We start from the raw sequence: 13,170 nt of genomic DNA on the forward strand, positions 1-13,170 counted from the left end.
CAGAGATCCAGTTGAAAAACAAATATAGACATCTTTTCCCTTTTCCATCCCTTGTAGGAGATCAAGGAGCTGGAGTCCATGATAAAGAATGAGGTGGTAACCCTTCCAAGCTCCGAAAAACGGTCCTTGGACATGGACCAGTACATCAAGTCTGTTGAGGCTCAGTATGCCAGTTATGCCGCTACTGCCAGGCAGGAGGCAGAATACTGGCACCAAAAAAAAGTAAGGACAGGGTAAAACAAATCAAGAATTTTCACCGTTCTACAAGTAAAGGTTATGCATTTTCCAAACTTTAGATGGATGACTTGGCACAAAGGGCAGGAGAGAAGGAGCAGGAAGTGCGTGACATAAAGAGAGATATCGCTGACATCTTGCGTAAAATCCAGAAGGCTAAGTCTGACCTTGAAGCTTTGAAAAGAAAGGTAGGGACCAGATTGTAATAACACAGCATTTCTACATCTATTCACACTCTAGCCATCCAGCTGATGCCCTTTTCCTTCTCCATTAGGAAGATTCCTTGAGCAAGGAAATAGATGACAGCAGAAAAAGTGGTGATGAAAACATTGAGACTGCCAGGAGGACCATCAAGGAGCTAGAAGATGCCTTGAAGAATAATAAGCAGGAGCTGGCCAGGCAGATCCATGAATACCAGAAACTGCTGAACGACAAACTGGCCCTCGACATCGAGATCGCCACCTATCGCGAGCTTCTGAGGGGCGAAGAAGACAGGTACATGATGGTGGAGGTTACAAAGCGAGATTGTGTCAATATGCAGAAGAAGAAGCCATGTAAAACCTTTGTGTAACTTAACTTCTTCTTCTCTCCTTTGTCTCTTTAAAGAATGAAAAAACTTCACTCAGGTGAGAAGCATTTTATTTACCACTGTGATATGAAAAAGAATGTTCAAATCAAGGTTTGAACATTCTTTTTCATATCTTTTTGTATGTTGTGATCATAAACTAACCAATGAGAAAGATTCATAGGTTATGTGTACTAGGGCTGCAACTTACAAATATTTTGCAAAGTGATTCATTGCAAAGCGATAATTTTTTTCAATTGATCGATTAATATTTATAATAATCGGATAGCCTAATGTTCCTTAAAGAAGACTTTTACAAAATTAAACAAGGTAAAACTCCTCTTTGAAGAAAGCCCCCACCCCACCCGGCCCAAAACAAAACAATTCTGAAAGAAGCAGAATCCTTCTTCTTCATATTTCTTCATAAACTTTATTAACTTTTTTAAAACTAGATTATGCTTTGACATTACCCATAAGGGGCACTCCAAGCATAATGATTTCCTGTTCCCTTAAATAACTACTCCCTCAGTGAAGTGCTGATCATCTAATTCCAAACCAATCCAGCGTAATTAATTAATATTTTGTACCAAATTATGTCAAAAACCCTAAAGAGCAAGTTTCTGATTTTTTTATTTTATTACCTCAGTTATTGCTATTCATATTGAATCATTCAATCTGAACCCAAACTGGCCTATTAAGATAAAATAATTCCCAAAAGAGAGTGGGAGCCCTTAAAGTTGAACAGAAATGTTACAATTAGACAAAATGATTTCATAAGTTTGTGTTCAGAGCTCAAAATTGCAGTTTTTAAAATTTGATATTATATTTTTAAAACACACAAAAAACTTCAACAAACATTTTACAAATTTCAGCAATTCTCAGGCTTTACTGATGTTTTGTGCTTCACTAAAATCAAACCTCTCTTTCGCTCAGATAACTAAAAACAAACAACCAATCCAAGTCCTTACTTGCACGCAGACGTTCACCAGCCAGAGAGGAAACACCTGCAAGAGGAAAAAAAACACCCGCGAGAGAATCACCTGCAGGAGAGGAAACAACAGTCAGAGAAAAAGCAAGAGAAGAAGGAAAAAGAGCTTCAAGCAGCTCCTCCATCTGGGGGGTTCGCCATCCAGACTCCAGCCAACCCACCTCCCTCTCCCTCCAAGAAGCGCCTGCTGATCCGACTGCAGGTGGAATCTGGGAGGGTTGTCTCCGAAACCACTCAGTACACCGACTGATTGTCTGACACCTCCTCTAGCATTACAACATATCCGCAAAATGTGAATTTTTTAAATTTTAAATTACAATCAATTCAATTATTTAAACCTCTTGATAAAATTAAGAAGCAATAATCTCTCTTGCGTGCTTCCTGGTAGAGTGAACGTCTTGGTGCAGCTTGATGGCAGGTTGAATGTTCTCCTTCAATCTGTTGTTTCACATTAAATTGTGTTTTTGGAAAAGTTTTCTTATCTTTGTTGGGATGTGCAATGCCTATGGTGCTCCAGAGTTTTCTATCATCTTCTAAAAATTGAGAAGCTATACACTAAGTTTTTCATATTGTGTGAAAAAAATTCTAGTGTTAAGGTTTTTTTTTGTTTATTTCTGTTAAGTTTCATGATGACAGAAGTTAAAGTTTCGAGCATGTAGGAATGGTTTGTTGTTTATTGATTCCCATCTTTTCGATATAAATCAGATCATGCCGATAAAACAAAAAGGAAAGGTTATCTGAATTGGATGCTTTGTGTGTTGCAGTATTGCAATGCTGCAAGCCTGAAATCCTCTGTTGGCTTCTGTGCTTATTGCATTCTTCTTCTTTTTCTTTCTTTTTTTTTTTTTTTTACCTCAAACCTTCCAAACAGTTCACTGTTATCCAGGGATTTCACTGTTAACCAGTGATTCATACTTATAAATGAAGCTTCCATAAATGCTGAGTCTGGGGTCTTTATTTCCCTCACACACACACAAACAGTACAGAGTTATCACTTTAAGGAAAACATTGATATTTAAAAAAGGAAAACATTGATATTTAAATAAACATTATAAAGAAGCTGCAGCCAATAATCTTATATTTTAATCAGAGGCCTTTTTCTATATTATCTAGGTCTGGGGAGCGAATTATTGAGCATGTCTAGTGTTGAATTGATCATGTTCTTTGCTCAGCTTTAAAACCTTAATAATTTTTTCAGTTTTCTGAAAGGCCATCACACATGAAGCCTTTTTGTAGTTGCAACTATATTTCTTTTTCAAATGGTTCATGTCTGTTTGTTTCCAGTGCAAAACAAATCAAGGGTTACTTTTGAAAATACTATAAATTATTTTTTTGTAAAAATATGAAACAAAAAAAGAAATGAGGGATTTAAAAACATTTCCAGATGACTATATTGCGCCTAATGTGCAATATAATATGAACATGTGTTTTTCCTCATATTAATTTCATCACTTAATGCCAATTCTATTTTGTTGTTGCTGAAAAAGCATTCTTTCTATAGTGAAAAGACAAAGTTCAGATAACCAAAATTTCACCCAAACACACTGCAGATTTTGTGTCTAAAAAAAAAAAAACAGCCAATCAAAATCAACCTCCAAGTCACATATGAAACAAGGTGGTTGAAAGAATAATGTGTCTGCCGAGTCAAAGTTCGGCCACCAGTCAGTAGCAGCAAAGAGCACACCCCAAACTTCTAGTTTTTTGATTTGCTAATTAGCATTTATTTATGTATTAAAAAATTAAAATGAAAAATAACAAGAACAACAAAAACCTTAGCGTAAAAGGTGGAAAAATTAAATCTGCCGTTTTAACCCACTAGAGAATCTCAAGTATCTTATGAAAGACCTGATTGTGGTCCTTTGGTAGGACGACAGCAGAGGGAAGTTGACATGTTTTTCATTCTGTGTGAACTGTAGAATCCAGTTCTGCCTCAACTCACAAGTGCATCAAATATTTTAGTCACTTGGTAACTTTAAACTTTAAAAGAATCTATTTAAAAGAATATGTTCACAAATAAAGCCTAAAGCTAATTCAGAGGTATCAAGGAGAACATACTGTCCAGCACCACGGACAGCGACACCCTTAGAGGGTTGAACTGAACTGGAATCATGGCGATTTTGGGCAGTTGCAACAAATTTTACTACAAAAATTAAAAAAAATGAAAAACTACTTGTAAGATAAACAAATAGATACATTTTAGAAGGTGAGAAAAAGCATAGCCATGTAATTTAGTGAATAATTTTTTGTTTAATTGGCCTTGTGAAGGGTGTTAAAATATTAGAAAACAAGCAAAAATCTTAATTTCTTTGCCTTTTAACTATAGCAGGCTGCTGGGACTGCTGGGCCTTGTCTCCACGCTATTATGCACCTTAGGTTTAACTTTATCATCTACACATACCCGCAAGCTTTTGCATAACCCCTCTGACAATTACATTCTATTATCATTTCTGTTTACATATATTTTATCCCTAATAAACTATCCTTTTGTACACCGTAGCCTTTGGCTTGGTCTCCTGTTTTTATGTCCCTGAATCATTCATAACAGCAATGCAAAGACACTTTGCCAGCATTAACAATGAAAAAACAACAATTATACAACTTGAAAGTTAAGCGAAAGTATTATGGCTAATTTGAAGGTTGAATATGTCAAGAATAATCAAAAACCTGACACACTTGCTAGAAACATGCACATGACAGTCATCAGCATAGAGGCTAATCCAATGCTTTAAGCCACTTTAAGCCACACACAGTGTACTAGAATTGACATGCGTATTGTGTGAAGAATTAAAATCTGAGTTGGCATTGCCAGTTTAACATTTAGTTCATTTACTTTCTTTCCATATCGTTAATGTCCTTTTAAAATGTAACACACCCACAGCTGTCTGATAGAACAGCTTCATTTTTTCATTTCATTTTTTCATTAAAAAAAAATGAAATTGTCTAAAGCTGTTTTGAACGAAATTTCTTCTTGCATACACTTGTGTATACAAAATGACAAAATAAATCTAAAGTCTAAAAACGTGGCAGTCAAAAATCTGTTTCCCTCCTTAGGGTGGATAAGAGTTTCCTTCCTACTTTGAGTTCTCAAACTACCTACTGTAGGTTGATAATCTCTCCCTTCGCTTATGTAGGTTAAAGAAAAACAAAGTTCTGCATCTAAATTCTTATCTCCCCTTATTTTCTGCTTGTATTTAATCTGAATTTCGACTGTAGAAGGAAACTGGAGTATCTGTGGTACATAAATGAACCTAAGTAGCAGGTTAAACCTTATAGGAAGGACATAAACTCCCCAGTTACTTGGAGTACTGGGCTTCTGCGAGTCAAGGAGCAACCGGAGTGAATGGACACAATCTCCATGTGAACCAATAACACCTACAATCTTCAGCTACTTGGAATTTTTCATTAACTGAACTAGTATTTACAGGAAACTCAATATTACACAGTTGAACTGTTGGCATCGGTTCATTCAGATGGTTTCTCTTTTACTTTTATTGACATCTTAGTAATTTAATACACCTGTAAAACACGTACAGTAGATTTACTCCCTCCTACGATAAAAAGGGTTTCTGTTGAGCGAGTTACATTACCCGTTTTTTTTACATGCCTGCAATTGGTTTTGTTGACACACCTGCACATAGAATTCGGTATTGACGCTTTGAAAATTTTAAAACAATCAGTTTGGCCAAAGGCTTTGTTTTCTTTATACGTGTCCCCGATCTTCTCATTGTTTTTTTTCCATTAAACCGTTTTTACTTTACCATTGAACCTGTGAAATATGTTTCAGCTTTGAGACGACCAGAAGTTATAGAAGCAGATGATTTTCCTCCTGAAACATTTTATATTGTGCATTCGGTTTTATATCTTTTTGCAGATACTCTAATCTCTCTGAGGACAGAAAACCTTTACAAAATAAATTTATAACAAATCTAAACCAAAACAAATTCATATTTCAAAAATGACATTTTTTATTTCACTTATGACTTATTGACTTTTATATCTTGCAGAAGAAAAGGTCTCTATGAAATATTCCCTCATTAATTCTGCAGGTGAAAATTAGTCCAGAGATCCATTATTTTAGCATTTCTTTTAAACATTTTCTTCTATCTTAACTGAACTGTTTCTTCTAAAGGTTGGTAATGTATTTCAGGTATGTATTTCAGCTCATACCTTCACTAATGTGTTTGGAGCACATTTTTTGTGTGTGTTCAATGAGTAACTGAAAAGTCATTCTGATTAATTCCTGTGTTGAGACAAACTTCGCATAAACTCTTGGCACAGATATGACGGAAATAGTCAGCAAATGAAAATGAAGCTGTCAATCATAGAAACAAACAAAGCAAATGGAATGCAGGCAAACAAATATTCTCTCATTATCAGTTTGTTTTCATCAGTGAAGAAAAAATCTTCCTTTAACTGTGTGCCAGAGGATATGACTTGAAGAAGGAGGCGAGATGAGTCAATCAAAATAAAGTGGCAGGACCTGATAATAATGAGTCATACAGAGCCTTCCTGTTATTTTACACCACAAACAAAATAAATGGAGTGTTATTGTAGAATGAAATCAAAAAGTTATTGCTTTTTTCATCCCACTCTTCCTTAACACCAAATTCCTGCATGCACAACAAATTATTCTAGTAGCTTAGCTGTAGATTTCTGCAGCTTCTCGTATTGTGTCATTCTTTTTTCCCTTCTAATGAAAAGTTTGAACATTGCTACAAATCATAATCAAAGCTCTCTCTGATCTATCAGCTGTGCTTTTTTTTTTTTCATGGTGCTGCATAGTTATTTAAGTTTTCTTTGTTAAGGCTGGATCACAAACAGGTGAACTCTATTTACAATATTTAAGTTACTGTCAGGTCTAAGCACCTAAAACATCACACATACATGCAGGGAAAGAAAGAAGGCACAGAGACAATTAATTTATTTTTACTCGCGATGAGAGCAAGAAGGAGACTGCGGAGTTTACAAATCTCCACCTCACTCTGCAGTCCCAGCGTTCTGCTCGCTATTTATTAGAAATCAGGGGTCCCTTGTTACAACAGCTGAGACTGCTCTAGAGATCAGAAACAACATGAAAAATTCAGACTTGCAGTCTCAGTAAACATCCTATAAATTTCAGGGTTCAGTCAAAGTTTAAGCTGTTGAAGGTGTTCACCAAAGTTCAGCAGGTTGAGTGCTGCTCGTAAATAAACCACAACCTCCCCAAAAGCAAGTTCACAAATCACCGTATACTTCAGAAAAGGTGGCTGTGAAAACATGCACATAGCACACAGCTTTATGCATGATAACACTACACAGATACATTTATATACAATTATTCTAACAGTTACTATCAAAGACGGAGTGTTGTATACGGTACATTATTAGTAGCTAAATAAAATTTGAATTCGATTTATAACCCAAAAATACTAAAAATTATAATTTTATCTTAGTATAATGCAAGCATTGCTTCTATGTTATCTACAGTCCACTAAGGTCATTAGTTTGCATTTTTAATGTGAAATTTTTTTTAAAGTTTAACAGGTATTAGTTTTGCTTTCTCTTTGTGTTAAAACTGCGCTACTGGGCTGGTTTGTGTTTAACTAAAATCTCCACATATTTCTTAAGGATAGAAGCACTTATCATCTAGCAGCAGTTAGTTCATGTCTCCAGCTGTCACTTAAAGTTTCTACAAAATATTTTTTTCCAAAGAAATCCACCTCTATAGTAAAATCTTATCTTTCTTTAACAATTGAGTATAATTTTTTTTTCCCTCAGTGGGAAGTTGAACTTATTTTTTTTTTTTTAGGTTTTGTTAGTTGTTTCTACTACCTGTGTTTGCTTAAAACTGTTATTTATTTTATTTGTGGAGCCCTCCTGGACTTTACTGGAATTGGCATTTTGTTTAGGTTGAAAAAAGTCACAAAAGCGAAACTGTTTTCCTTACAACTTGTTTACAGATGCAGTAAAAAGTGAATTATGACAACATACTTATCAGATTTCCATGGAGATTACTCAGTCACTGGAACTGAGTAATCACAGGAGTTTCAAATTTTTTTGCTCAGTGATGCAAATCAAACATTCAAACATACTACTGCAGAATCATTTAATGCTGGCTACACCAAATGCTTGCTGACTAAACATATAGCAAACCAGTTTTATTCAGTGTTGCTTTATGGGATATGATTTCAGAGCAAACTAAGAAAAGCAGCAAAGGTCAAATGACCAGGATAGCTGCATATTGCAGTTCTCCAAACTTTTTTTTGACCTGTGTACCCCTTTGGAATTTGTCTCATACCATGAGAACCGCTTTCAGTCAAAAGTATTGATGATTGTCCAAAAGTGGAACATAAAATAACTGAATATAAAGACAATTTGACTCAATCAAGAATTTAATATTGATCATTTTATGCTTTCCATCCTAAATGGGAAAAAAAATACATAAATATGGTACCTGGAAGTTAGTAAGGAATTGAAATAAATACAAAATACAATATATTATAAACCTTTATTTATAAAACTGGAGCTCCTCTGAGTAATTCCCTTATAATCACATTTAAACGTGATGAATTGGGAACAAAATGCAGAAAACAAGTTATGGTCAGACTCAATTGTTTAGTTTTACTTTGTTTTCATCAAGACACCTAAGCTCTGAGAGCTCAGTGTGGGAAAAGAGTGGATAACAGGCTGTTCTCTACATCCAGTCTGTTCCACTTCTTGTTACAGCTGAAGTTGAACTCAAACATATAAGAAAAACATGCTTTTTGGTTGATAAAAACTTGTTTATTTTTTTCAATTGGGTTCTCACAAAGCAAAACAGATCCGAGCCTTATTTTATTGTACTACCAAAGAAATAAAATATGTTCATGTACCCCTTGTAACGCACTTATGGACCACTAGGGGTTCGTGTACCCCCAGTTGGAAAACACCAACATAAAGGACAAAGGCCTCCATAGATGAGGCGCATGCTTAACCTCTACAACACCATGTGTCTAAAGATGAAGACTCATGTCACATTATTACAAATGTACCCATCAGTGTGTGACCCACCTACTTTTGTCAGAAGCAGGTTAAACCCTTGATTAGGCTGTCAAATGAAAACCAAAGACAACATGGGAAGTTTGGAGAAGATCTCAAGTTAAATATCCTTCTCTACAATAAATCACTGGAAAAATGATCTAGAAATAAATAAGTAAGTTTACCCTTAATTTGAGTAGTTAAATTAGATAGTTTGCCAATAGAATGAGAATTTTTACTCTTAAAATAGGATAAATAGATAATATGCACTTGAAATAAGACAATGTAATTGTTTTTTTCTTATTTTAAATGTAAATTGTTTTGTTCCATTGGCAAATGTCTGACTTACCACCTCAATTCAAGACAAAAAGCACTTCTTTTAAGAAAAAATGACTTATCGAGATTTTGATTTTTTTTTTTCCAGTGTAGAGGAACTTTTTTTCTTCTGATTTTTAAAGTAACAAAGAATCTACCCCTTCAATGTCAATTATTTAACTGTGTTTAACAGTTTTCACTTTAGCAGATCATTATCAGATAATACAATTATAAATTTGAGAGAAATCTGTTTTTTTCTCTGTAATATTTCTGTAATATTCAGTATCACTGAACAATATTGCAGAAGACAACTATTTAATTTATCCCCCTTCACAAATTGCAGATTTGATTAATGGGGTTACTGGTTCCCTGCGTACTGCCTTAGACAACATAGCCGCACACTTCGAAGCAAAATGCTAAGAAACTGAAGAGAAAAGGGCGCTCAGCATATGGGAATCCTACTTATTCAGGAAAACTGCTATAATACTGCTATATAAAATAACCAATCATAAACCAAGAGCAGCATTTTTCTCCTCATTAATAGAGGAGAATAAGAATAATCCTAGATTTCCTTTTAATACAGTTTTAGGGTTTTGATTAACTTTATATTGCATGCTACTGAACTCATATATTTCAAAAAGCCTGACTTTTGTCTAATCAGGCCACAGAATATTTCCATTAAATCTAGAAGATGATCAGGCTAAAATAATTCACTTCAAATAATTTAAGTGTGATTAAAACGGATGAAAAGAAAACATCTTAAAGTAGATAAATACTTTTTCAATTGTAAATTGCCTGTGTTTTGTACTATTTTAACATTTTGGGAATGCTTTTATTGGTCTTATTAGGAAAGTCTGGCAGCTTGGTTTGCACATGAAGGCCTTTTTAGATTATAACAGAGTCATAAAGGGTACATTATTAGAATAATTTAGATTTTTTTTTTGTGCCGTATGGTTTCAATAAGTTTCTTGTGTGAATTATTGACAAGATCATAAATCAAGAGTCCCCTTTTCATTCAAAAAAAAACCTTTATTTTGCTCACATCATAGAAGTCAGGTTTGAAGAACACCCCATACTAATCCAATTTGACCACACCAATAGATTTAATTTAATGAGTGACAGAAAAGAACAGATTAGATGAAAGTTTTTAAATCTCAACCGACTACAAAAATCTGCTCTTTTTTTTCCCCCATCTTCAGCAGCAGCTTTTTTGTCGTTTTCGGAGCTTTTTTGTAGACGTTACAAGAACCTACCACCCCCCTCTGGAGTGGTTTTTGTAGGAGTCCAACTGGTTAGGCCTTTTCTGTGCTGTAAGCAGAAAAAAATTAAATATCAACATGTTAATTAAAAAAATTATTTTGTTTTTTAGTAGAATGAGGTTGTGGTTATGCAATAACAACATTACAGCAAACTAGTGCAGTTAGTATTATTAACTGTTAATGACCAACTTAGACTTTCTCGCACAGCTTTGAGGACGTAGATCTCTTTTGATGCTTAGGAAGAAAACCTATAAATGCATTTCTTCAACTATTTGAAGAAATACCATCAGAGACTCTTTGTCATTCTCTTCATTCAAAAAGAATGCAAAAAATGGCTTGTAGAGAGCCAAATTTGTGGGCACTAAGGTTTTCTGTGTGTATTTAAATAATTTTACAATTAATTTTATTTCTTAACCATAATGTTTTTTATGTAATTGGTATTGTAATTTAATCTTGTGATTTTATACTTGTGTTTATTTTTAAGGTTGCCTTTATAATATCTGGCTGGGGGACTACTGATGAAAATTAGCACTCCTTAGCTAACTTGGGTATATTTACACTGTTTCAATGTTGATTAATGTACACTGTCCCCTTTCAAATAAACAATAAATGAAATGGAAAAATTTGCCAAACATTAAGTGGCGGACAAGATATCATACTTGAGCATTTCCCTAAAACTGAAGTAGGGCTTCAAATATGGAGAGAGTATGAGAAAACTTGCCCAAAGGCGCAATAGATAATTAAGGTGCAAATGCTTTCATTTATACCCTTGAAATTACAGTAGAAACTATGGGTTTGCTTTGCTGCCATTTGAATCAGCTTTGGTTACTTTAAGGCTGTCATTTTAGATTTCAACAAAAAAAGATGCCCGCTGTTCATCAGCCTCTACACCCTCGGGACAAGGGTTATTTTTTGTTTGGCCAGTCGGATTATGAAAGAGAACCATCTTTATGTAGGTCAGTAAGGTCACGTTTCCATTGAAGGTTTTGATGCTTCATTGCTTTTTTTCTTTTTTTTAATAAATGAGGTCTAACATCACATTGTGTCTCCAATAAGCAGTTCTTTCATGCCTGATTTGCATCTTGCTAATTGCTATTACTCCTCACCTCTTAGCATCAGCGGGTATGTCGTTCATCAGCTTATTGTAGGCCTGCGTTTCTTTCTCCAGCTCCCTCTTGTCACCTAGAAGCTTTTTGTAGTTTTCCCCCTTTTGCTGCACATCTGCTTTCACCTCCTTCAGCTGTTCCTCCAGCCTAATTATAATGTCGTTTAAAGGGGCCAGTCGCATGTTGTTCTCTTGCTTGGCTCTCCTTACATTTTCCTCAATAGTGTTGATCTGTGAAGGAAAAAAGACAGATTTAAGAAGTTAGATTTGAAGCTTTCACTGCTGTAAATGTCTTCTTCTAAAGACTAATACAGTCTCAATCCTCCAGCATTGCTCTGTTTTTAGTCCTCCTTTTGCCTCTGGAAAACTGGAAAGTCTCAACTCAAGAGCCAGCATGATGCTGCCTCCGTGTTTCACAGTCTTGATGAGGTGTTTGTGATATTATGGTGTGGTTTCAGGATTTTTATTCCACGTTAATTAAAGGAAGTTAATTAAAAATCCACTTTTAATTCCTGCTTCGTCTTTGACTCTTTTGCCTCTAGGCCACAAATCCTGTTTTTTTTTTCTCCCTCTGGCTTTAACCAGCACCTTTAGCTTAATTACAGGAATGCCTGTGAAGGCCAAACTTCAAGGTGGGAACATGACAAAAAGACTGATCATCTTCTGCGCAAATCCAGAACAACAGGTTTGCATATATTGTATACCTGATGTGTTTTTAAATAAATCTAGACGTGTGCGTCTTGGGTTTTACTGACCCTGGTGTAGGTAGAGATAATCTCCATTTCCAGACTTTTCAACTCTTTCTGCAGATTCTTGAGCTCCTTATTTCCAGCCTCCAAGGCCTCGGTGTTCTTGGCCTCCTTCTCCTTGATGTTCTCAAACTAGGATGGAAGAATAAATAAGATTAGATAATCAAATCAGCACAGGAGGAAATTAGCAGCTCAGTTTCCCACCTTGTTCTTGTACCACTCTTCGGTTTCCTTCAGGTTCTTCTCAGCAACCTTCTCGTAATGCTCCCGCATGTCTTTGACAGTCTCTGACAGGTTGGACTTCTGGGGCTCAATCTCCACCTTCACCTCAGAATTTATAATCTTCTCGCGCAGATCCTTCACTTCCTACAACAGCCATGTGATAGAGTTAAACAGAAGTCCAAAACAATAGAGCAGATGTGAGCAGATGTTCACTGAGTGCAGCTTCACCTCATTGTGCTCCTTCTCAAGGCTTTCCAACACCTCCTTTATTATTTTAATTTCATCCTGGTGCTCCTCTTGGCTCTGCTTAATTTGCTCTCTTTCCTTTTTCAAATTTTCCAGGTATTTCTCTGACTCCTTGTTCTTTTCTGTCTCCTTATTCTGCCTGTTTGTGATTACAGACACATCCTCACAAATGCAACACATCAGAAAAGGCACTAGATAAGACCAGGGCTGTATGGGATCCCAACAGGTTGGTCAAATACACTCCACTTAACATAAATAAGGTCAAATTTATATAGATTAGTTGTGCTAATATGGGGCATGTATGTAAATTCTGACTGAGCGAAAACAAGAAAGGATTCTGCCCACTGATTGCATTGACACTTACCTTTTTTCAAAGTCCTCAAGGGCCAACTTTGTGCAGTCAATCTGGACCAACAGCTTTGCATTCTCCTTGGTGAGCTCTTTGATCTAAACAGATAATAATAATAATAATAATAATAATAATAATAATA

General features: G+C 35.4%; 2 protein-coding genes across 2 annotated transcripts in view; one reads left to right on the forward strand and one right to left on the reverse strand.

Moving 5' to 3' along the window:
• The window catches only part of LOC107095731 (intermediate filament protein ON3-like), a 7,570-nt gene extending 4,857 nt beyond the window's left edge, over positions 1-2,713 (forward strand). The window contains exons 5-9 of the mRNA XM_015391982.1: positions 58-222; positions 297-422; positions 509-729; positions 841-860; positions 1,778-2,713. Coding sequence (XP_015247468.1) covers positions 58-222; positions 297-422; positions 509-729; positions 841-860; positions 1,778-2,037 — 792 coding nt within the window. The 3' untranslated portion in view covers positions 2,038-2,713. The remainder of the gene's footprint in view (positions 1-57; positions 223-296; positions 423-508; positions 730-840; positions 861-1,777) is intronic.
• Positions 2,714-10,131: 7,418 nt separating this feature from the next.
• The window catches only part of LOC107095732 (keratin, type I cytoskeletal 18-like), a 4,628-nt gene continuing 1,589 nt past the window's right edge, over positions 10,132-13,170 (reverse strand). Inside the window, exons 2-7 of the mRNA XM_015391984.1 lie at positions 13,044-13,126; positions 12,662-12,818; positions 12,416-12,577; positions 12,218-12,343; positions 11,464-11,693; positions 10,132-10,406 (exon numbers count right to left, since the gene is read on the reverse strand). Coding sequence (XP_015247470.1) covers positions 10,391-10,406; positions 11,464-11,693; positions 12,218-12,343; positions 12,416-12,577; positions 12,662-12,818; positions 13,044-13,126 — 774 coding nt within the window. The 3' untranslated portion in view covers positions 10,132-10,390. The remainder of the gene's footprint in view (positions 10,407-11,463; positions 11,694-12,217; positions 12,344-12,415; positions 12,578-12,661; positions 12,819-13,043; positions 13,127-13,170) is intronic.

Source organism: Cyprinodon variegatus, unplaced genomic scaffold, assembly GCF_000732505.1.
Source record: "Cyprinodon variegatus isolate N-32 unplaced genomic scaffold, C_variegatus-1.0 Scaffold568, whole genome shotgun sequence".
Taxonomy (NCBI): domain Eukaryota; kingdom Metazoa; phylum Chordata; class Actinopteri; order Cyprinodontiformes; family Cyprinodontidae; genus Cyprinodon; species Cyprinodon variegatus.